Source organism: Periophthalmus magnuspinnatus, chromosome 14 (genome assembly GCF_009829125.3).
Source record: "Periophthalmus magnuspinnatus isolate fPerMag1 chromosome 14, fPerMag1.2.pri, whole genome shotgun sequence".
NCBI classification, from domain to species: Eukaryota; Metazoa; Chordata; class Actinopteri; order Gobiiformes; family Gobiidae; genus Periophthalmus; species Periophthalmus magnuspinnatus.
The window spans coordinates 1536238-1563819 of record NC_047139.1 but is presented as its reverse complement, the minus strand read 5'-3'; the positions used below and the strand labels follow the sequence as shown (position 1 = coordinate 1563819).

General features: G+C 42.2%; 2 protein-coding genes across 2 annotated transcripts; one reads left to right on the top strand and one right to left on the bottom strand.

Moving 5' to 3' along the window:
- The first annotated feature begins 224 nt into the window (after positions 1-224).
- On the top strand, positions 225-3176 carry LOC129456790 (cysteine-rich and transmembrane domain-containing protein 1-like). Its single transcript, XM_055226660.1, has 4 exons — positions 225-298; positions 1413-1475; positions 2529-2619; positions 3011-3176. The coding sequence occupies exons 2-4, from the start codon at positions 1413-1415 to the stop codon at positions 3166-3168; spliced, it is 312 nt and encodes a 103-aa protein (XP_055082635.1). The 5' UTR covers positions 225-298; the 3' UTR covers positions 3169-3176.
- A 9448-nt stretch (positions 3177-12624) lies between these two features.
- Positions 12625-21494, bottom strand: LOC117381726 (homeobox protein CHOX-CAD-like). The gene is made up of 4 exons (XM_033978729.2): positions 21039-21494; positions 20167-20382; positions 14499-14647; positions 12625-14391 (listed from the first exon to the last, which is right to left on the bottom strand). The coding sequence occupies exons 1-4, from the start codon at positions 21268-21270 to the stop codon at positions 14218-14220; spliced, it is 771 nt and encodes a 256-aa protein (XP_033834620.1). The 5' UTR covers positions 21271-21494; the 3' UTR covers positions 12625-14217.
- Positions 21495-27582: the final 6088 nt, after the last annotated feature.

Here is a 27582-nt window from a genome sequence, read left to right as displayed (position 1 = left end):
TGTGGCGTGAATGCAAATGTTTGTTAATGTAAGAGAAAAAAGAAGGAGGGAGCGAGTGGGAGAGGGAAAAAGAGGGGTGAGGGACAGAGAGCGAAGAGGGGGAGAGAGGGAGAGGGGACAGAGAGAGGGGGGAGAGAGAGGAGACAATGGACAGGCTTGACCTCAGAGACTCGTGATTCAGATTCACACTGTCCCGTGTCCCTCTCTCCTCCTCTTCTCTCTCCTCTCTTCCTCTCACTTTTCTCTCGTCCTCGCCCGTCTCTCACTTCGTTCTCTTCTTCCTCAGACACAGACAGAGGTGAGGTGAACTTTTCTTTCGCTGGGTCAGGTCTTGTTCAGAGTTTTCTGGGTTGAGTTTGATGGAATGAGTTTAAACGTTTGTGTTTCGCTGAGACTAAAATAATGTGAATTTTAGAGTCAGACTTTCACATTGGCCTCGTCTGGGTGTGCGTGTGTGTCTCTGTGTGTGTGTGTGTGTGTGTGTGTGTCTCTCTGTGTGTGTGAGTGTGTGTGTGTGTATCTCTGAAGCAGACAGAACGGGAGGGCATCTGACACACAGGGATACAGGAGGATGGGAGGGCATCTGACGTGCAACTTGTTATTCCGTTTGACCCGATGACTGATGATGTCACCACATTCCTGCCTCTGATTGGATAATTAAAGTGTGACTTTGCAAAGTTAGACCACAATAAATCCTTTGTTTTACCTCAGAGCAGAGTCCTTAGACCTGGTTCAGACCTGGTTCAGTCCTGGTTCAGTCCTGGTCTAGTCCTGGTTCAGTCCTGGTTCAGTCCTGGTTTAGTCCTGGTTTAGTCCTGGTTTAGTCCTGGTTTAGTCCTGGTTAAGTCCTAGATTAGTCCTGGTTTAGTCCTGGTTTAGTCCTGGTTCAGTCCTGGTTTAGTCCTGGTTTAGTCCTGGTTAAGTCCTGGTTAAGTCCTAGATTAGTCCTGGTTTAGTCCTGGTTCAGTCCTGGTTTAGTCCTGGTTTAGTCCTGGTTTAGTCCTGGTTAAGTCCTAGATTAGTCCTGGTTTAGTCCTGGTTTAGTCCTGGTTCAGTCCTGGTTTAGTCCTGGTTTAGACCTGGTTTAGTCCTGGTTTAGTCCTGGTTTAGTCCTGGTTCAGTCCTGGTTCAGTCCTGGTTCAGTCCTGGTTTAGTCCTGGTTCAGTCCTGGTTCAGTCCTGGTTTAGTCCTGGTTCAGTCCTGGTTTAGTCCTGGTTTAGACCTGGTTTAGTCCTGGTTTAGTCCTGGTTCAGTCCTGGTTCAGTCCTGGTTCAGTCCTGGTTTAGTCCTGGTTTAGTCCTGGTTCAGTCCTGGTTCAGTCCTGGTTCAGTCCTGGTTTAGTCCTGGTTTAGTCCTGGTTCAGTCCTGGTTCAGTCCTGGTTCAGTCCTGGTCTAACCCTCTTCTCTCTCAGATGGATCAGCCTCCTCCGTACGCTCCGGCTCCAGGCTTTGCCCCCGGTTTTCCAGGATACCAGGTATTCACTTCAGTGGGAGGGCATCTGGAGCAAAAACCTTTTAAACTTTAAATGAAATCTAAAATGACCTGAAGTGTTTAGTAAAATGAGATGTCAAACCACAGACTGTATAAAGACGTGGAGTGAGTGACGTGGACACAGCTCTGTCCTTTTTTATTAACTGTCTCTGGCTCCAGTCACAAAATCTTTAAAACTAAACTGAACCAAACCAGAACCTGATTTACTGCATTTTTATGTGACACTTTCCTGAAAAATGATCAGGACACAGGACTGTCATGTACTTACAATATGTAACATCCTCTCATCCTCTGTCCCTCATCCTCTGTCCCTCATCCTCTGTCCCTCATCCTCTGTCCCTCATCCTCTGTCCCTCATCCTCTCATCCTCATATCCTCTCATCCTCTGTCCCTCATCCTCTCATCCTCTTATCCTCTCATCCTCTGTCCCTCATCCTCTGTCCCTCATCCTCTCATCCTCTGTCCCTCATCCTCTCTCACTCATCCTCTCTCCCTCATCCTCTCATCCTCTGTCCCTCATCCTCTCATCCTCTGTCCCTCATCCTCTGTCCCTCATCCTCTGTCCCTCATCCTCTCTCCCTCATCCTCTCAACCTCTGTCCCTCATCCTCTCAACCTCTGTCCCTCATCCTCTGTCCCTCATCCTCTCATCCTCTGTCCCTCATCCTCTCATCCTCTGTCCCTCATCCTCTCATCCTCATCCTCTCATCCTCTGTCCCTCATCCTCTCATCCTCTGTCCCTCATCCTCTCAACCTCTGTCCCTCATCCTCTCTCCCTCATCCTCTGTCCCTCATCCTCTCATCCTCTGTCCCTCAATCTCTCATCCTCTGTCCCTCATCCTCTGTCCCTCATCCTCTCATCTTCTGTCTCATTCTCTCCTGTCATCTCCCCTTTCCTCTCTCTCCCTACTCCCATCACTCTGTATGCCCCCCCTTCTCTCTCTTCTCTTCTCTTTCCCATGTCTCCTTTTTCTTTCTCATCCTCTCCCTCTCTCTGTACACCCCTCCCTCCATCTCTCTCTTTCTCTCTCTCTCAGTCTTATCCTCCTCAGCCCTTTTATTACCAGGCCTCCTCTCCTCCTCCTCCAGCTCCTCCTGCTGCGTCCTGGGACACGCCCAAAAGCACAGGTAAAACTCACCTGAGGCAGTCCTGGTTTAGACCTGGTTTAGTCCTGGTTTAGTCCTGGTTTAGTCCTGGTTTAGTCCTGTAAATTTTTCTCAAAACCTCCATTAATTAACTTGTCTCCTTCTCTCCTTGTCTCCTCTCTCCTTGTCTCCTCTCTCCTTGTCTCCTCTCTCCTCCCTCCTTGTCTCCTCTCTCCTTGTCTCCTCTCTCCTCTGTCCTTGTCCCCTTGTCTCCTCTCTCCTTGTCTCCTCTCTCCTTGTCTCCTCTCTCCTCTCTCCTTGTCTCCTCTCTCCTCTCTCCTCTCTCATTGTCTCCTCTCTCCTTGTCTCCTCTCTCCTCCCTCCTTGTCTCCTCTCTCCTCTCTCCTCCCTCCTTGTCTCCTTGTCTCCTCAGTGTACCTGATGAAGCCTGATGACCGTTCTTCTGTCCCTGGGTTCATTCCTGGTCTTGGTTCTGGTCTTGGTTCTGGTTTTGGGGGCGGGCTGAAGTCGTTTTTGGGGGCGTGTTCTGCGGCGTTGTGCTGCTGCTGCCTCTGGGACCTGCTCCACTGATGAAACTAAAGCGTCAAAAACATTTTATTTCACTTTTTAATTAAAAAAGTGAAATAAAATGTTTTTAATTAAAACTAAATAAAACTGTAAACAAATAATAAAATAAAAAATAAATGTAATAAACTCATTTACTGAGTGAAGTCAATATTAGGAGTTTAGTCCTGGTCTAGTCCTGGTTCAGTCCTGGTTCAGTCCTGGTTTAGTCCTGGTTCAGTCCTGGTTTAGTCCTGGTTCAGTCCTGGTTTAGACCTGGTTCAGTCCTGGTTCAGTCCTGGTTTAGTCCTGGTTCTGTGTAGTGTTGCTTTACTTCACTTTGATGTATTTTTCTTTATAAAACTGTAAAACAAACACATAAAACATGATCAGTCTCTAAAGACAAAGAATCACATAAAGACGTGACAAACAGATGCTAGCACGTTAGCCTCAGAGCGGGTAATGACCGGGAAAACAATGTGACGTCTGTTAGCATAGCTAGTAGCAATTAGCATTGGTAAAAACACAAACACAGTCTTAGCAAATCAACAGAGTCAAACAGAAATCACATCTGGACACAACAAGTAAAAAAACAAACAAACTTACAGACGTAAACTCCGTAAACTCATATTTCAGCACTTTATATGTCACAGCTCTGTGCTCCCACTAGAGGGCGATGTGCACCACCTGGTCTAGTCCTGGTTTAGTCCTGGTTTAGTCCTGGTTTAATCCTGGTTTAGACCTGGTTTAGTCCTGGTTTAGTCCTGGTTTAGTCCTGGTCTAGTCCTGGTCTAGTCCTGGTTTAGTCCTGGTCTAGTCCTGGTCTAGTCCTGGTCTAGTCCTGGTCTAGTCCTGGTCTAGTCCTGGTTTAGTCCTGGTCTAGTCCTGGTCTAGTCCTGGTCTAGTCCTGGTCTAGTCCTGGTCTAGTCCTGGTCTAGTCCTGGTTTAGTCCTGGTCTAGTCCTGGTCTAGTCCTGGTCTAGTCCTGGTCTAGTCCTGGTCTAGTCCTGGTCTAGTCCTGGTTTATGCTTCAAAATTTTAAAACAAAAACTGTAAAGTTAAGAGTTCACCACAAGATGTCAGCAGAGCTCAGAGGTTGCGGGTCAGACTCCTGGTCTCTGAGTGCGTTGCTCGGAGGTTGTGGGTCAGACTCCTGGTCTCTGAGTGCGTTGCTCGGAGGTTGTGGGTCAGACTCCTGGTCTCTGAGTGTGTTGCTCGGAGGTTGTGGGTCAGATTCCTGATAAGGCTGTGGATCATTGACCTGTGAGGAGGAAGTGATGCGTACATGTGTCCTCGCTCTCACCTGAGTTTACGGCACTTCCTGATCTCGCCGCAGGTTTTATCAGCTCAGTGTTTTTATATCTGCACCGTCAGAGGTCAAAGGTCAAATATTACGCACAAGGGATTATGTGAACTTTACGCTGCGTTATAAACCCTCAAAAACAGACCTGGAGTTGTGTTTTGTTTCATTCACATGTTTGAGTCACTTTATTATTAGTCTGTTACATCTACAAAGATCAAAACGCTCTGCTCCACCTTGTGATGTCATCAAGTGGTAGTTTTCAAGTGAACAGCTCCTTTTAGTTTAGTTCAGTAAAGTTTGGCAGCTCCAGAGCTGAAATCAACCAAATGATTCTAGTGAAGGTGTGTGGAGTTTAAAAACACAGTGGAGCACTTCCTGTATCACCACATGATGACATCACAAGGTGGAACAGAATGTTTCCAGTTTGAGAGAAGAACCCAGCCTAAATGTGCAGAGTTTATGTGTTAAAGATGTTTGAATGAAAGAAAACACAACGACTCCAGGTCTGTTTGTGACGAGGAAACACTAGAGCAGAGGTCAAAGGTCAGAGAGCAGAGGTCAGAGAGCAGAGGTCAGAGGGCCCTTTAAGTTTTAATACTAATCATTTTATTTTATTTAAAGTTCAAATTAAATCATATCCTCAGCTTCAGATGTGGCAGTACTCAGTTACATTTAGTTGAGTAACTTTATAAAGTAATTGTACTTTCTAGCTGTGTACTTTTACTCCTAATTGAGTAATATTTTTACTGAAGTAACAGTACTCGAGTACTATGTTCTGCAGTGTAACAGTACTCTTACTCGAGTACTTATCTGATGTTATGACTAATCCAGGTTTAACAGTGTTTTCCTCTGGGTTAAACCTGAACTTGCCTCATGTTCAGTCCTCCCTCTTACGGGGGGGTTGCTAGTTCTATTCTTCTATACTCCTGACTGAAGTACTGCTCCACTGAACAGCTCAAACAAAAGTCAAAGTATTTGTAAGAGAAACTGTGGACGTATGATCAGATTTATCATGTGACGTTAACGTAGACTCAGGTCTGACGTCTGTGTGTCCCTGTCACGGGGCGGTTGCTGGTTCGATTCCCCCGTCTCCTCTGGTTTGAGCTGTTTCGATGGAGGTGGAATCCTCATGGAGCTGGGTTTTTGTGTTTGTGATTAGGATGTTTGCACAGAGTTATTAAAGCCACCCTGACGGGCTTTTTATGACGGGACAAAGGTCAGAGGTCAAAGAGCGCCAACTCGTCTCTGTCTTTGTCTCTCTCTCCTTCTCCCTCTTCCCCCTTTTTCTCTCTCTCCTCTCTGTTATTTAATACATTACTGAATAACAAATACATTTAACTTTATTTCTTATTTAATAAATTAAATATCAATGTATTAATTTAATTTGCAATAAAAACATTTGGTTCTAAAATCTCTGAGCCATAAGAAAAATGTAAGATTTTCAAATAAACAGCGTAAAGTCAAAGTCTGTTAAAGGAGAGTTTCATGTTGTCTGCTCCTTTAAACTGTAAAGAGCCTTAACGAGAGTCATAAAAACATCATTACTCTTTAATTAAGTGTAAAATAATAAATGAGCCGGACTCTAAACAAACAAAAAACAAATCAACCACAATCAGAAGTGAACAGTTCAAATAAAATATAAATAAATATAAACGTGTGGGGGTTTAACAAAATAAAAAACAAAACAGAACTTTTAGATTTTATTTGAGAAAAGAACATTTATAAACTGTATTTATATATTTTTATTTATATGAGTAAAATATTTGTTCATTTTTTTGTTTTTGTTTATTTAACCTAAAATTCTGTTTTTTGGTTTTTTTTATTTACACAATTAGAGACGACATTAATTACACTTGTGATTTATATATTTATTATATTTAAATTTGAGTCTTTGTTCATGGCACTGTGGATATTCTTCTCTTATCTTTGTATATATATATATATATATATATATATATATATATATATATATATATATATATATATATATATATATATATATATATATATTTTTTTTTTTTTTTTTTTTTCTTTGTTTGGTTGTTTTTTTAATGTTTGCTTTTACAGTTCAGAGTTTAGTTTATCTGTATGGGTTGTTTTGTTTTATTTTGTTTTTGTTTTTTGTTTTTTTACATTTTTTAAAACATTTTTTGTTTATTTAATATTCAAACTTTTTTTTTTTATTTGTATAACTCACAACATCACACTTAAAAGACACACACACACATGCACGCACATATACACACACACACTCACCCCCACACACACATATAAACACACACAAACACATAAACACACACACACACACACACACCCCCACATATATAAACACACACACACACACACCCCAACACACCCCAACACACACACATAATCACACACACACACACCCCAACACACACCAACACACACATGTAAACACACCCCAACACACACACCCCATCACACACACACACACACACATATAAACACACACTCACATTTGAAATGTGAAATCTGTTTTTATGAGAATCACGTCGCTGTAAAACGAGTTTTTATGAGACGAGCCGTAAAAAACGCTCCATAAACGAGAGCGAAAGTGGAGCACGCTCAGTCTGACCTGATTCAACCTCAGACCAGGACTAAGACCAGGACCAGGACTAAGACCAGGACTAAGACCAGGACCAGGACCGAGACCAGGGCCGAGACCAGGACCGAGACCAGGACCAGGACCGAGACCAAGACCAAGAAGAGGACCAGGACCGAGACCAGGACCAAGACCAGGACCGAGACCAGGAACCAGAGACCACAGAGACAAGGCCATTTTGTGTTGAGGATCCTGCAGCACTCACCTGTCCTCACCTGTCCACACCTGTCCTCACCTGTCCTCACCTGTCCTCACCTGTCTACACCTGTCCTCACCTGTCGACACCTGTCGACACCTGTCTACACCTGTCCTCACCAGTCCTCACCTGTCAAAGTACATGCTGGTAGATCCTGGGAGTCATACATGTGCTAAAACATTTCTAAAATATCTTGTTGTGGTTCAAATTTTGCAAAAAATTAAAAAAAGTAAATCAACTCAAACAGAAATATCACGTTTATTTTCCAGACGAATAAAACAAACAGCCTTTTGAGAAGAAAGTTTTTACGTAACTTACTGTAAAACTCTGATTGATATTTAGTGCAGGTTCTATCCACCAAACCATGTGAGAGTAGGCTCTGTGCACAGCAGTATGCTAGTTAGCTCACTGTATCTCAAAGCTAACAGTCACTTTTATTAAAGTTAGAAAAGATGAAATAAACAACCTTTTAAAATTCTAATTAAGGAAAATAAAAACTACCCAATTATTGTTATATGAAGAACACTTAAGTTTGCGGTGTTGTTTTAATATTTACCATGCCTCAAAATTAGCATTAGCATTAGCATTGAGACACAAACATGTCTCTTTCTAAACACAGAAGTGCCCTCCCTGTCCACCCCCTAACCTCTGACCCCTGACCCCCAATCCACCTGCAGCTCCATGTCCACCGCCTGATCTTTAAATATTTATTCATTTTATCGTGACTCAGAAAAAACTCATAGGAATTAAACTGGACAGAGACTGTCTCTGTGCACAGAGACTATAGAAAAACATGAAGACCTGTCATTTGAACTTTAACTCATTTTTTAGGACACTTTTTATAGACAGGTGTGTGAACCCCGTTACAAATAGGCTCGGTAATATCAGCATTTCATGACAGAAAAGGGTCAATAAATACTAATAAATAAGTTAATTAAAATGTGATTAAAATAACTTAAAACAAAATTATTATAAATATATAAATATAATTAGCAAAACTAATATTTGGCTTTTATTATTTATTTATTTATTTTTATTTAATTTTTTATTTTTTTTAAGAATATTGTTTGTTTTTTTAAATAAAGTTTTTCAAACGCCCCTCCCCCACCCACGAGGCCGCGCAGCAGCGCCAGGCCTGTTACAGCAGCGCGAACGAGCACGCCCCGCGGTGTGAACGAGCACGCACAGGAGCAGAAAACTAGAGAAATATTAAAAAGACCTGTTCTACTGGACCGAAGGAGGAATGTGAGCCACATAAGAGTTTAAGACGTTACGAGAAGATTTTAGGTGAGTTTTATGTTTTATTTTGTCTGCTTTTGTAATGTACATTATTCTGTGGTTAAACGAGGTAATTAAAACAGTTTAAACTGGACGAAGACGGCAGAAAACGGCTTATTTATGTTAATTATAGTTTTATTTGATATTGTTTATGCCTGAACATATTTTATTTTATGTATTTTGGGTATATTTAATGTGAAAAACATGCTAAAACGTTGTAGCACTGAGCAGCCGCCATTTTGAGTTTTCACAAAGTCACGTAGCCCCGTCCGACGCTCCGCTTCATTTAGAGCAGTTTTATTCTTACTAAATTAATTAAAGTTATGTTCTTCGTGGTCTGTTCTGCAGGACAGGGTTTGTTCCACCGGGAGAAGCTGGAAGAAGGTTCTGGACTGTAAACTTCCCACTGAGACGCAGACAGAGCCAGGAGCGCGGCGCGTGCTCCTCCTACAAACAGCGGACTGAGGTAGGACTGAGGTAGGACTGAGGTAGGACTGAGGTAGGACTGAGGTAGGACTGAGGTAGGACTGAGACACTTTACACCTGACATGGGCAAACTACGGCCCGGGGGCCACACACGGCCCTTTAGGCTTATTAATCCGGCCCACTGAACATGACCAAATTATATTAAAATAGAAAAGGGTAAACCTTGTTCACTTTACCTTTTCAACAAGCTGTTGTTCTTTTTGCACTTGATAAAACTGAATGTGAGTTTTTCTGCTGTTTATTTAACTGAAATTTACTAGATAGTTTACTAAACTAATGAACATTTAGATTTATTTGGATTTATGACAATTTTGTAAACTTTAAAGGGGCACATGGTGTAAACGTAAAGTTACAACTGATTTGAGAAATACATTGAACTTAAAGTAGAGCTTGAAACATAAAGAAAAAACAAATTAAAACCAAACCTTTTATTTGAACTTAAACTGAAAAGTTAAGACTGAAACAATATAAAAAGGTGTTTTAAAGGTGCCTTATGTAACAGATTTCTGGCTCTTTATGTCTGTTAACTGTTTTCTTAAAACTTTGCCGGGTTTTCCATTTAAATTGAACTTGACTGTGGCTCTTTTTACATGTCACTCCTCTGAACCTGTAACTGCTCCATTCACTTGTTTTCCTCTGCCTAATGGAAAAGGTGCTAGGTGCACCAACCTTCATGAGTCAAATGTTATTGCTTTGTTGAGAATGTTCCACAGTATGGCATTAAACAGATGATAAGCAGGTGATGCCATTAAGCCCAGTTCCACGTCAGATCTGTGGAGTGTTTTCACTGGATTTTTTACAATAAAAAATTCTGTAATGAAATAAATGATGGATAGAGAAGTTTTTAATGCCGTACTGTGGAACATTCCAGTCAAAGCAATAACATCTCCATGGAGACAAGCAGTTGACCTTATTTTACAGCGACATTGTTCTTACCTGAAGTCTCCCTCTGCCCCCTCCCCCGCCTGCGCCTCACCTGTCACTCAGAGGCGCTGCTCCGTCTCTCAGCCAATCAGAGCACAGGAAACATCGTCTACAGCCCCGAGCCAATCATGGACCTCCTCCTCTGCCTACATCAGCCAATCGGAGCGCAGAAGACATCAGCCAATCAGAGGGCAGGGGTTTATCTGCCGCTGTGACCTTTGAACTCTGCTGAAATGAGAGGAAATGTCGTCTGCGTTTTCAGTTTGAAGCAGAGTCACATTTTCAGAAACACGAGCGCATCATAAAAATATACTTTTATTTAAAATGCAAGGCCATAAAACAACATGGGTCAGAATCAGATCAGGGGAATGTTGTTGTTATTGTTATAATTCAGGCTCAGTGTTGAGAAATAACTGAATATATTTACTCTGGGTAGTTCTGGGTGCTACTTTAGAGTACCTTATTCTGGGACAGTCACTCTTTCATTAGGAGATATTCTGAACGCAGTACTCTGATTAGCCCATGTACCAGAGTACTTTACAAAATGCACTTTACCTTGTGTATTATTTTACTTTCTGTGATTCTTCAGTCTCTGTTCAAACTGGTGAAATCTGTTTTTACTTTGTGTAAGATGCACTAATGAGTTTTACAGTTTTATAGCAGTTTATTTTTTTTTTAATTTGTTTTGGTGCCGCTGTTATCACGAGATTTTATGAGAACGTGAGAGAATACGAAGCCACAGGGTCTACATGCATGTTCAGCCGTTACCATGGTGACACGATGCACACATTAGCATAAACACTGTCAAAGCTGTTTTAAAATAGTCTGAAAATTAGGAGAAAAAAAAAGCCAAAATGGATTTAGACAAGACCGTTCAGGAGCCTGTGGTCAGTCCGAGCATTCATGGTCCTGTTTAGGAGTTTGATTTTCAACAAAAAGGTGAGAGTGACTAACTGAAACACTTTTGGCTAATGCTAATGCTAGCTATCTTGCGACTGTCATGTTATTGAAGACGTTCTTGTTTAACATCACAAATCAGTCAGTTCTTTATGATCGAACTGAGTTAAAACAAAGCACAGATTAAAGTCTAAGAAAGATTTAGACAGAGCGGTGCCTCCTGTTAGCTTCAACCTCCAGAGAATGTTGGTGACGTTAGCTGCAAAGTATCAGTAGGTTTGTCGTTTGAGTTTGAAAATCCCATGGTGTGATGGGTCATAATCTCATAAGACTTTTGTTCCGTTTGTGGGAAAATAAATAAAAGTTATTCTGGAGATAAAGAGAAAAAAGGGAAGTTTGAGAGAAGAGCAAACAGCGCCATGGAAACGTTTATGAGGCTTCAGTCACCGGGAGGGAGGGGCTTAGAGCCGAGGGCCCGGTTACAGGTCAAATCTGCGGAGAGGCGACGCTCTTCACAGTAAGAACGCCTGTTTTTGAGAAATAAAAACATCATTTATTACCATATTCTGAAACATTCCAGGTCAATGACATCTCCATGGAGAGGAACACTAGAAAGATTACACAGTGCAGCTTTAAAACATGACTCAAGCTCAGTACGATTGCATTGGCCGGTCAAAAACAGACCCACTCCTCCTCCTACTGGTCAGTCACACTCCAAGTGAGTGACAGGTGGGTTCAACCAGTGACAGGGAAGTGGGCGGGTTTAAGAGAAGAGTTAGTCACCACTTCATGTAAAACAAGGGGGTATTAAAGAGGACGTATTTACTGCTATGGGGTATTAAAGAGGACGTATTTACTTCTGTGGGGTATTAAAGAGGACGTATTTACTTCTGTGGGGTATTAAAGAGGAGGTATTTACTGCTATGGGGTATTAAAGAGGACGTATTTACTTCTGTGGGGTATTAAAGAGGACGTATTTACTTCTGTGGGGTATTAAAGAGGAGGTATTTACTGCTATGGGGTATTAAAGAGGACGTATTTACTTCTGTGGGGTATTAAAGAGGACGTATTTACTTCTGTGGGGTATTAAAGAGGAGGTATTTACTGCTATGGGGTATTAAAGAGGAGGTATTTACTTCTATGGGGTATTAAAGAGGAGGTATTTACTTCTGTGGGGTATTAAAGAGGAGGTATTTACTGCTATGGGGTATTAAAGAGGAGGTATTTACTTCTATGGGGTATTAAAGAGGAGGTATTTACTTCTGTGAGGTATTAACTGTAACTTATCACATATTTAGATCACCGTGTTTCCTTTTATTGTTTTGAAAATGCTATATTCACCTCAGAAAAATGTATTTGTTTTATAAGTTTCACTTTCGACTTTGGCTTTGAGTCTCCCCTCTCTTTGCTCTCTGTGCTAAGCCCCTCCCCCTTCAGATCACTATCACAACACAATCAGGTGCATCCCACTAATGAAACTACTGCACATCACATCAGGTTTGTGAAGTTGCTGTGTAGTTTTCTGTCATGTTTTTTGCATATTTATGGAGAACTGTCGTGTGTTGGGTGACGTAGGCTTCTGGGCGGAGCCTCGTACAGACTTAACCATAAGGTGAGTTTGAATAGGGATCTTCAGGCGTGTTTCTGATGAGGGAACAGTGTTATAACATGGGAGGAAGGCAGAATGGCAGAACACCCCTTTAATGAACGTCTCATTTGTGGATGTAGAATAATAAAATCCAAACGCAGAATGAGAAATTAAAACTTAGATCGATTCAGTTTAAATAAATCTTTAGTTTAAGCAAATTACAGTAAATTTACACATTTATAAAAATCACATTTTACATTCATTTGGTCACATGACGCTGAGGCGCGCTCTGATTGGTCAAAACATTCACTCTTTTACAAAAACAGTAAAAACTTGTCATTTAAGGCACAAGCCACAGTGTCGGCCATTTTGTGAAGGGTGATTCAGAAAAGTATGCACTTGTCTTTTGGGCTTTAGCTTCACATTTATAACTTCTATTTTTTATATTTCTGAAAGTGAAAACCTGAGCAGTCCTGATTTTTTGGTAAGAGAAAGCTACAGTGTTTTCCAGCAGAGGGCGCAAGGACTCGGCCGGAGCACTCAGGAAGTTAGAATAAGGCTAGACGCTAAAGCTGCTAACAAACAAACATGCAGAAAGGTGAGAGGAATCACACAGAGGGAGAGTCTAGACCTGCTCAAAATCAGGTCCAAGCCACGTCTAAACCAGGACTAAACCAGGACTAAACCAGGTCTAAACCAGGTCTAAAACATTCGGGTCTAACCTAGGACTAAACCAGGATAAAAACCAGGTTGGAATCCCACTGCAGACTTATAGTTTTACTCCCAATTGTAGGAGAAATCAGTTCAAGTTTGATGCCATTTTGGCTCCAGTCCACAACACGAGAGCTGCTCCAGAGTCCAGGTTCAGATCTGCAGTCTCTCTGAGCGGCCACTAGGGGTCAGAATGTCACTGGAACGGGGGACAAAGGGCTGACCCGTCTGTGCCACTCCTACAGAAGGTCCGTGGTTCGATTCTTGGATTGCATGTGGTCTTTGGGTGGAGTTTGCATGTTCTCCCTGTGTCTGGGCCATAGACTGTATATATAAATGGACATAGCCAACCTGCTAGCCGCTGCGTTCCAAACAGGAAGTGAGCGTAGGCCTGCTTCAGGTTCCAGTTCCTTTTCTATTGAAAAACGGTGTCCCCTCTCACTATAGCCGCTGCTGTCAGACTCGTTTTGGTCTTAAATGTTCGTATTAACCCTCTACATGATCCTGGGGTTTTTATTTCACTATTGTGTCTGTAAATCAAGATATGAACATTAATAACAGACAAATCAGGTCCTTCTTTCCCTGAGGTGACTCCAGCTAGCAGTTAGTTTGATTAAAATCGTTACTAAGCGCCCGCTTCTTGTCAAACCAGCGGTGCGAGCGGGAAGGGGCGTCACCATCAACAGCCTCACTCCAGATTGGCTCTTTGGTTGCTATGATACTTGCAGTCGAAATTCCAAATATGGAACTGGGCTCCAGATTAGCCGCTAGCCTCGATGAGCGTCATTTGGAGCTAAACACTGCGGGTGACGTCACTTTGATTATACAGTCTATGGTCCACAGAGGTTTCACCCAGAGACGCTGAAGGATGGGTCAAATGCAGAGGACGTGTTTCATAAAGGGACAGTTCCGTGTATTGTCTCACGTTGGAGTCTTTGGAGTAGTTTTATGCTACTCGAGTACAGTTTGGATGTGGTTGTGGCTGTTCTTTGCTCCGCCCTCCCTCAGGACCCTGCGCAGGTTAAACTCAGTGGAGAGCCGTCGGTCAGCGGGAGCCGCGGCGTCGAATCAGAACTCCTCCTTGATGCTGATGCTGCTGGTCACCATGGCGCTGCTGTTGCCAGGGGTGAGGGATGCGTTGCCTGGGGGCGTGGCCGTGGTGGTGGAGGACGCCGGCTGCTGCTGTTTCTTCTTGTTGATCTTTCGTTCTTTGGCGCGACGATTCTGGAACCAAATCTTCACCTGGAACAAAGAGAGACACTGGTAAAAATACAGCTACTCCTGCTACTCCGACTACTACTACTATTACTACTACTACTATTGTGCTGTGATTGGCTGCTGCCTCTCACCTGTCTCTCTGATAGGCTGAGCGCAGATGCGAGCTCTGCCTTCCTCCTGATGGTGATGTATTTGCTGTAGTGGAACTCTTTTTCTAGCTCTAATCTCTGGTGGTCGGTGTAGACCACGCGGTACTTGTCCTTGGTCCTGGTTTTACCGTCTGAAAATCACAAAAGACAAAAACCGAAACAAAAGTCACATTTAAGAGACCTGTTACACAAAATGCGTCTTCTGAAAACGTGTTCTCGGTACATGTATGTAGTTACTTCCCAGCGCCACAAACTGAGTGAGTGCGACGTCACCCACAGCGTTCGGCTCCAAATGAAGCTAATCGAGGCTAACGGTTACAGCGACGACTTCGGGGCTGAGTTCCATAGTTGGAATTCCGACTGTGAGTATCGTGCCAACCAAAGAGCCAATTTGTCGGCGAGGCTGTAGAAGGTAACGCCCCTTCCCGCACCGCTGGTTTACCAGAGAGCGGGCGCATAGCAACGGTGTCAATCAAACCTGTTGCTAACGCTAGTGGGAATGACTTCGGTGAATGAAGGCGCCCGATTTGTCTGTTATTAATTTTTACATCTTGATTTATGGACGCAGTAGTGAATAAACTCAAGAAAAACAAAAAACATTAAAATAAATTCAAAATAACAAAAAAATAATAATACTAAAATAAAAATAAAACTGGATCATCATTAACTCAAAATAACTAAAAAAAAAACTCTAAATTACAAAAAAGTAAAAAAATAAACTTAAAAAAAAAACAGAACTCAAAATAACAAAAAAAATATATATATAAATAATAAAATAACTATTAAAAAAGGAAAAAAAAAACAGGATCATCATTAACTCAAAATAACTTTTTAAAAAAAGGAAAAACCTCTAAATTACAAAAAAGTAAAAAATAAACTTAAAAAAAAAAACAGAACTCAAAATAACAAAAAAATTAAAAAATAAATCAACTCAAAATAAAAACCCCAGGATCATGTAGAGGGTTAATACGAACATTTAAGATAATGTTTAAAATGCAGAGTTCTGTTGTAACGGTGAGTTTCTGGGTCTAATCATCGTTTTCATCACATTCCACAGGACATTTCACTATATTTTTTGTTGAAATAACACGACTGTTTTTTATTTGTTTTACTTGATTTTATTTTATTTCTTTTTATGACCACTCCAACAGAACTACCCCAAACATGATTTTTATTGTTGAGTTTAAACAGTTGTATCAGTGAAATAAAAAGCCCATAAAGTGTGTCACGACCGTTTATGTTAAAAGCAACATTTGAAATGACAGTAAATGTAAATGAAATAAATCTGCTCCTTCAAAGTAAGAGTCTGATGTTGACGATATGAAATGATTTGAACACGTGTGGCTCCTTCAGAAATGGTTTAGTTTGGCTCATTTTTATGTTTATTTCATGATTTGTCCTTTCAGATGTGAGAGAACACAGCTGCTCTGAGGCTTTTACTGTGAAAAGTGAAGTGAGACAAATGTTTTTATTTTGAAGGTCCAGGTTTAACGCTGTGATTCTGTATTAACTGAACTCAAACACAGACTCGGGCTCTAATGATCCGCAAACATTTAAACACTCAAACATACCAGAGACTCCAACAGGACTAAACCAGGTCTAAACCAGGTCTAAACCAGGTCTAAACCAGGTCTAAACCAAGTCTAAACCAGGACTAAACCAGGACTAAACCAGGACTAAACCAGGACTAAACCAGGACTAAACCAGGACTAAACCAGGACTAAACCAGGTCTAAACCAGGACTAAGCCAGGTCTAAACCAGGTCTAAACCAGGGACTAAACCAGGACCTAAACCAGGTCTAAACCAGGTCTAAACCAGGACTAAGCCAGGTCTAAACCAGGACTAGACCAAGTCTAAATCAGGACCTAAACCAGGACCTAAACCAGGTCTAAACCAGGTTTAAATAAGGGTCTAAACCAGGAGTAAACCAGGGACTAAACCGGGACTAAACCAGGACTAAATCTAGGACTAAACCAGGACTAAACCAGGACTCAACCAGGATTCAACCAGGGACTAAACCAGGTCTAAATCAGGGACTAAACCAGGACTTAACCAGGACTGAACCAGGTCTAGTAGTAGTCATATACTTGTAGTATTAGCAGTATTCTTGGCACTATTCGTACTAGTATTGTTAGCGTTAGCATGTTATATTGGTCTGATTTACATGAGAGAGGTTCAGAGGAGTTCACACGTCTCCTCCTCTTCCCCCAGACTCCCAAAAACTTAAATGTCTACCAAATACTTCCTCCTCTTCTCCTCCCTCTTTCCTCCCACCTCTTCCCCCCCTTCCTCTCCTCCTCCCCCTCCATCCTCTTTTTCCTCTCTTCTTTCCCCATCCTCAGAAAAACTTACAAATGTCTACCAAATACTTCCTTCCTCTCCTCCCCCTCTCCTACTCCTCTCTGCTCCTCCTTCTCTCCTCCTCTCTTTAAAGTCTGTACCTGTTTTTTTTCTCTTAAAAACATGAGAAACAGAACACTTTACATTCTGAACACCCTAATTATTCACGATGATGAGTTAACGAGCACAACTTTCAGAGACCAGAGCGGAGTTTGCAGTCACGGTAATGCTAACAACTACTAGCATGTTAACGCACACTTCCTAATTCTCGGACAAATTAAGCCTTTACAATTAGATGCAGACTGTACACAGCAGACTTATTTTGGCCTCGAGAGCTGCTTAAACAACATCTGCTCTGTATTTGAGTCTCCTCCATAGTCTATTAAATAAATAGGCTAACCTGCTAGCCGCGCGCTTGATCTACTCTGGCTCCATTTCACTTTCTATTGAAAAACTATCGCCCCTCTCTCCGTCTCTGCTGCTTCAGACTCATTTTGGTCTTAAATGTTCATATTAACCCTCTACATGATCCTGGGTTTTTTTTATTTTGAGTTTATTTATTTATTGTTATTTTGAGTTGTTTTTTTGTTTTTTTTGTAACTTTTTTTTTTTTTGTTATAATTTTTTGTAATATAGAGGATTTTCCTTTTTTTAAGTTATTTTGAGTTGATGATGATCCGTTTTTGTTTTTTTTTTCATTTTTTGATATTTATTTTGAGGTTTTTTTTGTTATTTTCAGTTTATTTTAATGTTTTTTGGTTTTTTTTGTTTTCTTGTTTGAGTTTATTTTTTACTTTTTTGTTATTTTGAGGTTTTTCCCTTTTTTTTGTTATTTTTGATGATGATCCTGTCTTTTTTCCTGTTTTTTTTAGGTATTTTAAATTGATTTTTTTAATTTATTTTGTTTTTTTGAGTTTATTTTTAGTTTTATGTCCCCTCTCTCTGTCTCTGCTGCTTCAGACTCATTTTGGTCTTAAATGTTCGTATTAACCCTCTACATGATCCTGGGGTTTTTATTTCACTATTGTGTCTGTAAATCAAGATCTGAACATTAATAACAGACAAATCAGGTCCTTCTTTCCCCGACGTCGCTCTTGCTAGCATTAGCCCCCTGCCAAACCAGCGGTGCAACAGCTTCAGATTCCAGATTGGCTCTTTGGTTGCTATGATACGTGCTGTCACATATAGGGTCACAAATTGGCCGCTACACCTGCTCCAGCCTCGATGAGCTTCATTTGACTGGAGCCGAGCGTCTGTGGTCTCTTCATATCGTCTCTTTAAATATGAAAATGACTCGTCTGTGAACAGTGGCACATTCACACGTCTCTGTCCTGAGAGAGGGAGGTGTCTTGCTCTTATAAAGGTACAGTTGTTCCAAAAAGTTTGAATGTGTAAATGTTGAATTGTTCACTGGTATAAAGTACAAATCTGAAAATGATGCTTTCACAAGTTTTGAGCATAGACTGTATAAATGGACATAGCTAACCTGCTAGCCATCGCGTTTGAACAGGGAAGTGAGCGTGAGCTGCCTCCTTTCCTCCAGGTTCGTCCCGCTAGCGTTAGCAACAGGTTTGATTGACAGCGTTGCTAAGTGCCTGCTCCCTCCCCATTGGCTCTTTGGTTGCTATGATACTCGCAGTTGGAATTACAATTATGGAACTTGACTGCAGATTAGCCGCTATAACTGCTAGCCTGGGTGACGTCACACTCACTCAGTCCACTTCTTCAAACACGCTATGATATCAGCCTGTTTAGCCCCGCCCCCTCTAGCCCCGCCCCCTGCTGTTTTACAAATAATTTTGAGACAAACTTGGCACAACAAATTTGTGAAAGTGCAATTTTCAGATTTGTGCTTAAATTACTAATTAAAACCTGTAAAACTAAATTTGTAAAAAAATAAATATTTGTATTTACCAGAGAACAAATCAACATTTACACATGAACTTAAACATCACAGTGGACACGAGGGACGAGGGAGGTGTCTTGCTCAAGGACACAACATTATAAACACAGACCTTTAGGACATTGTGTAAACGATGGGGTGAGCAGCAGTAACACTCAGGGCCGTTCATCACATTCATTTGACTCTTTTGATTAATTTTTGTTCTTAAAAATCAAGGTTTTTGAAAAGCTGCAAAATTGTGAAATGGAGGATTATTATTTTAACTTTAGGTCACAATATAAATAAACCTACTAATAATAAGAATAATACTAATAATACTACAAATAATAATGCTATTAATTTACAATAATAATAATAATTTACTATTATTATTATTATTATTATTATTATTATATTCTTTTAATCATAATAATAATGGATCCTCAGCCTAAAATCCGTCTTAACTGACTGAAGGGTTGGATTTTTAGATTAGATTAGATTTTTAGGCCAACACAATGTTAACTATAATAACATAATTACACTGTTATTAATTAAACATATTAATTATACTGTTAATAAACTTTTAATTACACTGTTAATAAACTGTTTTTAATGATGCTGTTATTAATTAAACTTAAATACACTTATTAATTTATGTTGCTAATTAAACTGTTTTAATGACTCTTTCAGTCCCCGTGTTTCATGTGTTTGTAAAAGGTGAACACTGCGGCTGTAACGGCCTCAGACTCACAGTGGAACATCATGAAGTATAAGTACTATAGTACTTAAGTATAAATCTGAGGTACGTTAAGAAATTTAAAGTGTACTTTTTACTTTTACTTCAGTACATATGAGAGCAGTATCTGTACTTTCTTCTTCACTACATTTTTGAACAGGACTGAAAAGTAAAAGTATTTTTTATTACTGTGTGAGATCTGCTGAACAGGCTGAGGTTTATTTTTAACACGTAACAAAAATATAAAATAGTTTCTGTTGAACAAAATGCAGCTCAAATCTTTATCAAAATCTCTACATTTGAATCTTTATTAGATCTGAAAATCCGCATGAAATATTCAAACTTTTCACTCTGTAATTACATTTTTAAATACTTTTGCTTTAGTAGATTTATGTATTTGATACTTTTACTTTTCCTTGAGTATTTTTTGCTCGGTCTGTACTTTTACTACTTCCAGCGCTGCTCACTGTTTCCAGACTTTAAGGTTTAAAATATATAAATAAAACTGTATTTATTTGTACTAATTATTCGTTAAGTGCTTTAAGTTTTAAATGTTACGTTTGTATTTGTGAAAATCTAACGGCGCCATTTTAAACCTCGAGTCTCAGATGTTTAAAAGGTTCATTTCTCCATCAATGACAGATTTAAAATAAAACAAACTAAATCTCGTGTGTGTTTGTGTCAAACTCACTGGGGTTGCTGGGCGGGGCGCTGCGGCGGATCCACTCGTACGGGGTCCGTCTCTGCGGGGAGCCCGGGGACAGCGGCCCGGAGGACGAGCTCAGGCCGCCCGAGGAGCTCAGAGAGGGGGGCAGCAGCGGCGGAGGAGGCCCGGGGTAATCTGCGGGGCTGAAGCCGAGGCCCGGAGCCACCGAGGCGGAGACAGGAGGAGGCTGCGGCCCGGCGGCTGTGAGGGACCGGGGAGGGGGACAGAGAGGGACAGAGGGACCGGGGAGAGGGACAGAGGGACCGGGGGGAGAGACAGAGAGGGACAGAGAGACCGGGGAGAGGGACAGAGGGACCGGGGGGAGAGACAGAGAGGGACAGAGGGACCGGGGAGAGACAGAAGGTTAAGATGGACACACGTGGAGTGAAAAACGCAGTGATCTTTAGAGTAAATGTCCTGATGAGGATTTAGTTTTTAGAGGCTCGTGCAACAATAACCGTCTGTCACATTAAATCAAATATCATCTTATAACAGTTTCAGAGCATTTGGTCTTAAAAACTGCACTTAGATCACAAAAAATAGATGACTAAAATAAAAATCTGTGTTTCCAAACTAAATAAAATAAACTCCAAACATAAAACAGGAGACTACGGAGGCCCCATATGGTCCAAAAATTACCGGGACTATATTTAGCATCACAAAAACGCACTTATTTTCACATTTTATTATCAAACACATAAAAGTAACTACACTGGGCAAAAGAGACGAATTAAATATTACATGTAAATTATTTATATTATTATTATTACTACTACTACTACTACTATTATTATTATTATTATTATTATATTTTTATTCTTTATTCTCCCCGCAGTCTACGGGACACAGAGCGGTACCTGCGGGCGGAGCGGCGTGTCCGTGGCCGTAGTGAGAGGACCAGTCGTCCCGGGGCGGAGGAGCAGCGTAGGCCGTGCTCCAGGGGCCGGGCGCGGGCTGTGGAGCCGGAGGAGCCTCGCTGAGCCCGGGGTGAGCGTGGTGATACGCGGCGAAGTCCTGGTACTGAGGAGGAGCCACGAAGCGACTCTGAGCCGGGTACAGCGGCTCTTTGTCCAGCTGCAGGTAGTACATGGTCCCGGGGCCTGAGGGGTCCAGCCTGGAGCGAGGGCCAGCGGGGGCAGGACTCAGGGGTGTCCGGGGCGAGGAGGAGGCCCGGGAGAAGAGGGAGGATGCCCGGGGTGGAGTGACCGGGGAGAGGAAGGAGGACACCCGGGGCGGAGGAGAGGAGAGTCGGGAGGGTTGACCAGACCTGAGCCTGGGACTGTGGTCCAAGTCCAGAGGAGGCCCGGGGTCAGCAGCGGGTCACACAAAAAACAGTAAAACCCAAAGTAAAACCAAGTTAAGTCCAAGCGGAGTCTGGTTCAGGTCCTGGTTCAGGTCCGAGCTTGGTCTGTCCGACAGCAGGACTGTGGTCTCACCTGTGCGCACTGACACCTGTCCTCGCGCCGCAGCGTCATCACTTAAAGCTGCGGTCATGTGACTTTTATGACCCTGCTCCTCGCGCGCACAAACCGAGGGCGTGGACCAGGACCAGATCTGGACTTAGACCCGGACTCAGGCTCCAGATGCTCCGGAACTTAGACCTGCTCCTGGGTCTATGGGGATAGTTTAGTCCTGGTTCAGTCCTGGTTTAGTCCTGGTTCAGTCCTGGTTTAGTCCTGGTTTAGTCCTAGTTTAGTCCTGGTTTAGTCCTGGTTCAGTCCTGGTTTAGTCATGGTTTAGTCCTGGTTCAGTCCTGGTTCAGTCCTTGCTAAGTCCTGGTTCAGTCCTGATTCAGTCCTGGTTTAGTCCTGGTTCAGTCCTGGTTCAGTCCTGGTTCAGTTCTGTCTTAGTCCTGGTTCAGTCCTGGTTTAGTCCTTGTTCAGTCTTGGTTTAGTCCTGGTTCAGTCCTGGTTTAGTCCTGGTTCAGTCCTGGTTCAGTCCTGGTTCAGTTCTGGTTTAGTCCTGGTTCAGTCCTGGTTTAGTTCTGGTTTAGTCCTGGTTCAGTTCTGGTTTAGTCCTGGTTCAGTCCTGGTTCAGTCCTGGTTTAGTCCTGGTTTAGTCCTTGTTCAGTCCTGGTTTAGTCCTGGTTTAGTCCTGGTTTAGGCCCGGTTCAGTTTTAGTAGGTATGGGAGGGCATCTGACACACTGGTGTTTATACTTGGGAGTCACGTGCCGCCGTCATGACGCTGTCACGCTTGTCGGGCGTCAGTGAGATGCGCGCGTGCGGCTCAGCCTCATTTGCGTAACAGTCGCGCGCCGCACTTCAAAGGCCGCATCAAAGGCAGCGCCAACGAGCCGACAAACGAGCGCGAGACAAAAGAGCCGCGAGTTCAAACAGCTCACACCGTCACGTGACCGAGGCGCGAGCGTGGGAACGGAACTGAGCGAGGAAACACCGCGAGAACACACGGGAAAAGACGAGACTTCGGCCTAATGAGAGAAAAGGAATGTGGGGCTGTGTTTTTAGACCAATCAGACCTGACCGTACATATAAACCGCCCTAACTAACCTGTTAGCCGCCGCGTTCCAAACAGGAAGTGATCATTGGCGCACTTCCTGCTCTATCGATTCTGGCTCCAATTCACTTTCTATGTATTTCGTTCTTAAATGTTCGTATTAACCCTCTACATGATCCTGGGGTTTTTATTTCACTTTTGTGTAAATCAAGATCTGAACATTAATAACAGACAAATCAGGTCCTTCTTTCCCCGAGGTCGCTCAAACCTCTTGCGTTAGTAAACCAGCGGCGCGGGCGGGAAGGGGCGTTACCTTCAACATCCTCGCTCCTGATTGGCTCTTTGGTTTCTATGATTCACTTTCACTTTCCAAATACCCCTGATCCAGAGATGGACCTGAGCTGCAGATGAGCCGCTGTACCTGCTCCATCCTGTAGGTGACGTCACGCTCAGGTCACTTCAGTCTGTTCCAGTGACGCCGCCGCCGCAGGGATTGAACCCGCAGCTTTCAGATCACTGAGCTTAACTCATTTAGGGCCGTAGTTGTTTCTGTTTATGATTTGACAGCTCTTCAGATAATAATACTCTCATTACCGTGGTTACGACGCTGTAATGATATTATGGCGTGTCGATGGTTATATGATCCGTGTTTATGTCCCGTGTTTATGGTCCGTGTTTATGTCCCCGTGATGCCTTCATTGACCCCACGTGGCACAGTTTACATTGCGAGGCGTTTAGGGCCTCGTATACGGCGGGAAACACGGTTATTACGGCGCGTTTATGCCCCTGTCTGAGGCTGAGCAGTCATCAGTGTTAAATCATAAATACATAAAAGTTGTGCAGGAATCTAACCCGAGACCCAGGACGCTACTGCGGCTGTAAAGATACGAGAGTGTGAGACGAGAACCAGAGAGACGCTTTAAAGAAGAGGGTTCGAATAGGACGGGAAGAGATCGCTAGATTACTCAAACGCGCGTGGATGAGTCTAATACCTTTTTGTGTTTTTGATGAGGAACGGCGTTAGAACGTGGAACAAGACGGAGCCCAGAGGAGCCACCTGATGACATCACCAGGTGTAACAGAGTGTGAGCTGTGCAGAGGGAAATGTGTGAGTGAAACAGAACACAACCACAGTGAGGTTCCTGAGGAGGACACTACGAACGAGGTTAAAGCCCCACTGCGGGACATTTCCAGGGTTATAGAGAGTTTGTGACAAATTTAACAAAAACTCCACTCGGTTTGTTTAGATTTTTCGTGGTTTTAACACAGAGTTAATGGTGAGTGATGATGAACGCACTCAAACAGCTCGGCTAACGCTAGGCTAATGCTAGGGCTAGCGTCGGCCGTGATGTAACCACACTCAGACAGACAGGAAGTGGAGGGGTCAGAGCAGGGTCACTGTGGGTCAGGGAGGGGTCGTAGGTCAGCCGTCTGCTCACAGACACCTGTAAACAAAAGAGTGGGAGGAGGGAGAGGAGGAGGAAGAGGAGGAGGAAGAGGAGGAGGAGGATTTATATAGTTAAAGTTTGAGCTTTAAAGAAAACCTAATACAATATTATAAATAAATAAAACAAAACAACCAAAAACATTCAGTTCTAACGTTTTAAGCATCGTATATTATCTTTGAAACTTTATAAACCACAATATTATCAAAACTTTAAGACACACACATTAAACACACAGTTAAAGAAGTGACTGAGTGAGTGTGACGTCGACACATCAGCTCCAAATGAAGCTCATCCAGGCCAGAGCAGGTGTAGAAGGGAATCTGGAGCCCAGTTCCATATTTGGAATTCCGACTGCGAGTATCATAGCAACCAAAGAGCCAATCAGGAGAGAGGCTGATGAAGGTAACGCCCCTTCCCGCCTGCACCACTGGTTTATCAGGGAGCGGGCGCTTAGCAACGCTGTCAATCAAACCTGTTGCTAACGCTAACAGGAGCGACCTCGGGGAAAGAAGGACCTGATTTGTCTGTTATTAATGTTCATATCTTGATTTACAGACACAATAGTGAAATAAAAACCCCAGGATCATGTAGAGGGTTAATACGAACATTTAAGACCAGAATGAGTCTGAAGCAGCAGAGACAGAGAGAGGACAGTTGAACGTGCCCAGGATCACTTCCCATTTGGACCTGCTAGCGGGTTATGTCCATTTATATAAACATTGGTCCCTCGATATAATGTTTCACCTTTTGCTGTGTCACTGTTTCGCCGTTTTTTTGTGCAGTTTTGAATGCTTTTTTTTTTTTTACATCGTCTGAACGTGCATTGTGTCGTGCGTCCTGATTGGCTGTTGGACTGTAGACCATTGTGTCGTGCGTCCTGATTGGCTGTTGGACTGTAGACCATTGTCCATCAGTCTCCTCCGTGCCGTGTCTCCTGTCCAGTACAGAATGTGTTCAGACAAATTTACATAAACGTTGGATCTCAGTGTGACTCTGAAGTGCTGTACGTTTGCAATTTGTTTTCTCCCCGACAAAACCCACAATGTCGATGAAACGTTCTGCACCGACAAAGACGCCTACGAAGGTTTGAACTTTGAGAGAGTTTAAACAAGAGAGAAATGTGAGAAAATGTTAACGCCTGTGTGAGAAAAGTGTATAAAGTGTGTGGTGAGGGGTTTTACAGACAAAAACAGAGAGAATAAGTGTAAATAATAATGTTGATACTTCACGGGTTTTGCCTATTGCGGGTTATTTTTAGAACCACACAGCTGGTTAGAATTCATCGTGTCAATAGAAAAGTGAACGAGGACCTTCAGGAAACCGCAGTGGACTGGAAAGTAGGCCAAATATTTATGAAACTCGTTTTCTAGAGACATTTTACCTTTTGAATGAAGTTCGGGCCACAAACCTGAGCTGTGGAAATATGGCGGTTCCTGCGGCGCTCTCGCTGGGCGTTGGCGGCGTTAGTGGTGCGTTTAATGACCTCCTCGTGTGATAGTGAAGGTGCCGATGCGTTTAGGGCCCCATGTTCTGCTGTAAACTCTCTGCTCCTGTTTGACTCTCTAAACAGTGATGAGAGTAAAACCATAAAAACAATAAAAACATAAAGTGTCAGTAGGTCAGTGCGGCTCTGCTCCTCAGACGCACAAATGTCGCTGTAAACGGGACCAAGTTTGGAGTTTTTAACCGCGTTTCTTCTCCTTGAGCCTCTGATGTTTTATTTGGACTGATTCATGTTTGAGTTTAATCTTTAATCCACTATTTTCAAGACGCCATTTTGTCAGTTTACCCGCGTTTAACCTCCACCGGTGCACGCCCACTGTGACACGCCCACTGTGACACGCCCACTGTGACGTCCGCTCTTTCTTCTCCAGTTTTATTTTCTTAATCGTTGATACTCGTAGATTCTGCAGCGTCGCGTCGTCATTTTGGTACAAATGTAAAAAAAAGTGCTGCTCTAATGTGACGTGCATCTGTCCACAGGGGGCGCTACAGCGGCGCTTTGTTGTGACGACGTTTACGGCGACGTCAGCTCCACTGGACACCACAGTTTTCTAACGCGGAAGTCAGTGGATTTTTTTTTTTTTATTAAGCGGTTTTAGATGAATACTGTGATTTAAAATGTGTAAAATATAACAGAATGATCCACAGAGATGAGAACCATAAAGACACAAGCACAACAGGGCAGATTTAATAAAAGTGAGGAAGGCGGCCATTTTGTGTTATAACCTCTTTCACTGCTGATGGTGAGTTTTATTTTAGTGAAGTTTTCATTCGGTCGTGAGTTGAACTCTCCCCTGAGCCCTGCTGTTGTGTCGTTGGGCAGGACACTCCCTCTGCGTAAGGTTTTTCCGCTAAAGATAAAGCCGAGTACTGTAAATGACCTTTGAACCATGCACAAAGTGAGCAGGAGGAGGGCGGACATTTTGTGACTGATAAAAGCTGAAGCATCGAGGACAGGTGCAAAATGGAGGATCAGAGAAGAGTCCACAACGAAACAGACGAGAAACAACAGGATGTCATCATCTTTAAACAACTTTTACTTTACAGAGCTCTTTAACTGCATACTTTTACTTTACTGCATAATATTACTCCTACTAGAGTAACATACATATGTAACAGTGCTCTTACTCCAGTAAAAGTTGTGCTTCTTCTTCCCACTGTGAGTCTAAAGTGACTTGAACTTTATGTAACAACATGAAATGAAATGGTTTGAACATCTGTGTAAAATTATAATAAATAATAATAACAGAAATATTATTTTGAATGTTACTCTTACAGTATTAACACCTCTGTTTGTTTGGGATTGGCTCCCAAACTTTATATATATATATATATATATATATATATATATATATATATATATATATATATATATATATAGATAGATATAGATATAGATATATTTGGCCTGTAACTTGTTGAGCCTGAATATTTAAGGCTCATTGTACAAATTGTTTTCCAAATACATTAACTAAATTACTAATTTATTTATTAAATTTCAGTTAAATAAACACAGCAGATAAACTTTGATTGAGGTTTACCCTTATCTATTTATCTATTTATCTATTTATCTATTTTAATATAATTTGTTCATGTTCCATGGGCCGAATTAATAAGCCCAAAGGGCCACGTATGGCCCCCGGGCCATAGTTTGCCCATGTCTGATTTACACAGACTAAACCGAACCAGGCCTAGACCAGGTCTATATATATATATATATATATATATATATATATATATACATACACACACGTATACACACACACAATGATATATATATATGTGTGTGTGTGTATACATGTGTGTGTGTGTGTGTGTATACGTGTGTGTGTGTGTATGTGTGTGGGGGGGGGGGTGTATACCTGTGTGTGTGTTTAATGACTTTACTGTGCTCAGTTCTTGTGTGAAATGCCGTTTATTGTGGGGGTTTATGCTTCTGTCTGGAGCTCAGACTAAACACTGATCAGTCAAACCATAAATACATAAAGTTTATC